The sequence below is a fragment of the Buceros rhinoceros genome, unplaced genomic scaffold, assembly GCF_000710305.1.
Source record: "Buceros rhinoceros silvestris isolate BGI_N320 unplaced genomic scaffold, ASM71030v1 scaffold24026, whole genome shotgun sequence".
NCBI lineage: Eukaryota > Metazoa > Chordata > Aves > Bucerotiformes > Bucerotidae > Buceros > Buceros rhinoceros.
Window position 1 is genome coordinate 812 of NW_010419635.1, and position 1,260 is coordinate 2,071.

A 1,260-nucleotide genomic window follows, 5' to 3' on the forward strand; every position below is an offset into this window, starting at 1 on the left:
AGCCTGGGAGCTGCTGGGTTGCTGTGGTGCTGCCAGCGGGCACCGTGCTGCCCGGGCCCTGCCCGCTGCACTGGGCAGTTGGGCAGGGAGGTTTCGGGTCCTAAGCGACCCCGGCCTCTCAGCTGTCCGTTTTCCAGGGACCCTGCTTGTGCCCTTTGCATGGGGTGGGAGGATGGGGCTTGGCTGTGGACTCCCAAGAGGTCATCAGCCTCCCCAGTGCCACTGCCCTCTTCTGCCGGCTGCTGGGGGGCTTTCCCCATCTGTCCATCCTGGCATTGGTGCTGGGTGACCCTGTGCGTCTCCTCGTTCCAGGGCACAGAGATGGAGGAGAAGGACTATAGTGAGACAGATGGGCTCTCTGACAAAACAACCCCCAGCAAGACCCAGAAGTCGCCCCAGAAATCCACCAAGAAAATGAAGAGTGCCCTCTGCAGAGTGACCCTGCTCGATGCCTCCGAGTATGAATGTGAGGTTGAGGTGAGTCCCAGAATCAGGGGCTGTGCTGGCACCAGCGAGGAGACATGTCTCAGCCCAGGGCCCCTGCCCAGCCCAGTGAGTGCCTGAGGGCAGGGCTCTTGCAAGGACAGCTTTGTAGTACCTCTCTCCTAGGGAGAAGGATCCACAGAAACAGCCATTCAAGTTGAAATTTCAAACTGAGAGAAAAGTCTGGAAAGGCAGATCCTAGCAGGGAATTTCAGCCCAGTGAGTCCAGATTTGGCAGCTATTGATAATGGAAAACAGTGTCTAAAAAACAGCAGCTCAATAGATGGGGCTAGAGCTTTGCTGACGATGCGTGTGTGACACAGGCACGCGGCAGCCTGCCTGCTGACGCCTCGAGAACGCAGTGTGTTGGCTGTCATGCGTGCCAAGGCAAAGGATGGCGTGTTGGTGTGAAGAGGTTGACACATGTGGACCCTCACGGCTGCCCCAGGTGTGTTTGTGTCCATCCTTATCATCTTCTCATTCCGTGCTGTCCCTTCACAGAGAGCCGCAGGCCAGAGACCGCAGGGGGAGGCGTGTCAGGGGCTGGCAGCGCTGTGCCTGAGTGTGTATGACGTGGGTAAGGGTGATACACATGCGCATCCTTGTAGCTGCATCCTCATGTGCAGGCAGGGTCCTGTGCCTGGGCAGGTGGTCCAGCACCCTGCTCTGGGTGTGCGGGCCACCCGCTATTTGTGCAGAATGGCGAGCGTGCGGCATGGGTCTGCGCTGGGGAGCACATTTCCCTGGTAGGGGCTGGCGCTGCCGGAGGGGGTTGAG

The 1,260-nt window shown here is 59.3% G+C and overlaps 1 protein-coding gene across 1 annotated transcript in view; it reads left to right on the top strand.

The window, feature by feature from the left end:
- EPB41L1 (erythrocyte membrane protein band 4.1-like 1) overlaps positions 1-1,260 on the top strand; it is a gene marked incomplete at its 3' end in the record, with an annotated part of 28,065 nt that overhangs the window by 765 nt on the left and 26,040 nt on the right. Inside the window, exon 2 of the mRNA XM_010139022.1 lies at positions 313-477. Within this exon, the coding sequence (XP_010137324.1) occupies positions 322-477 (156 nt within the window). The remainder of the gene's footprint in view (positions 1-312; positions 478-1,260) is intronic.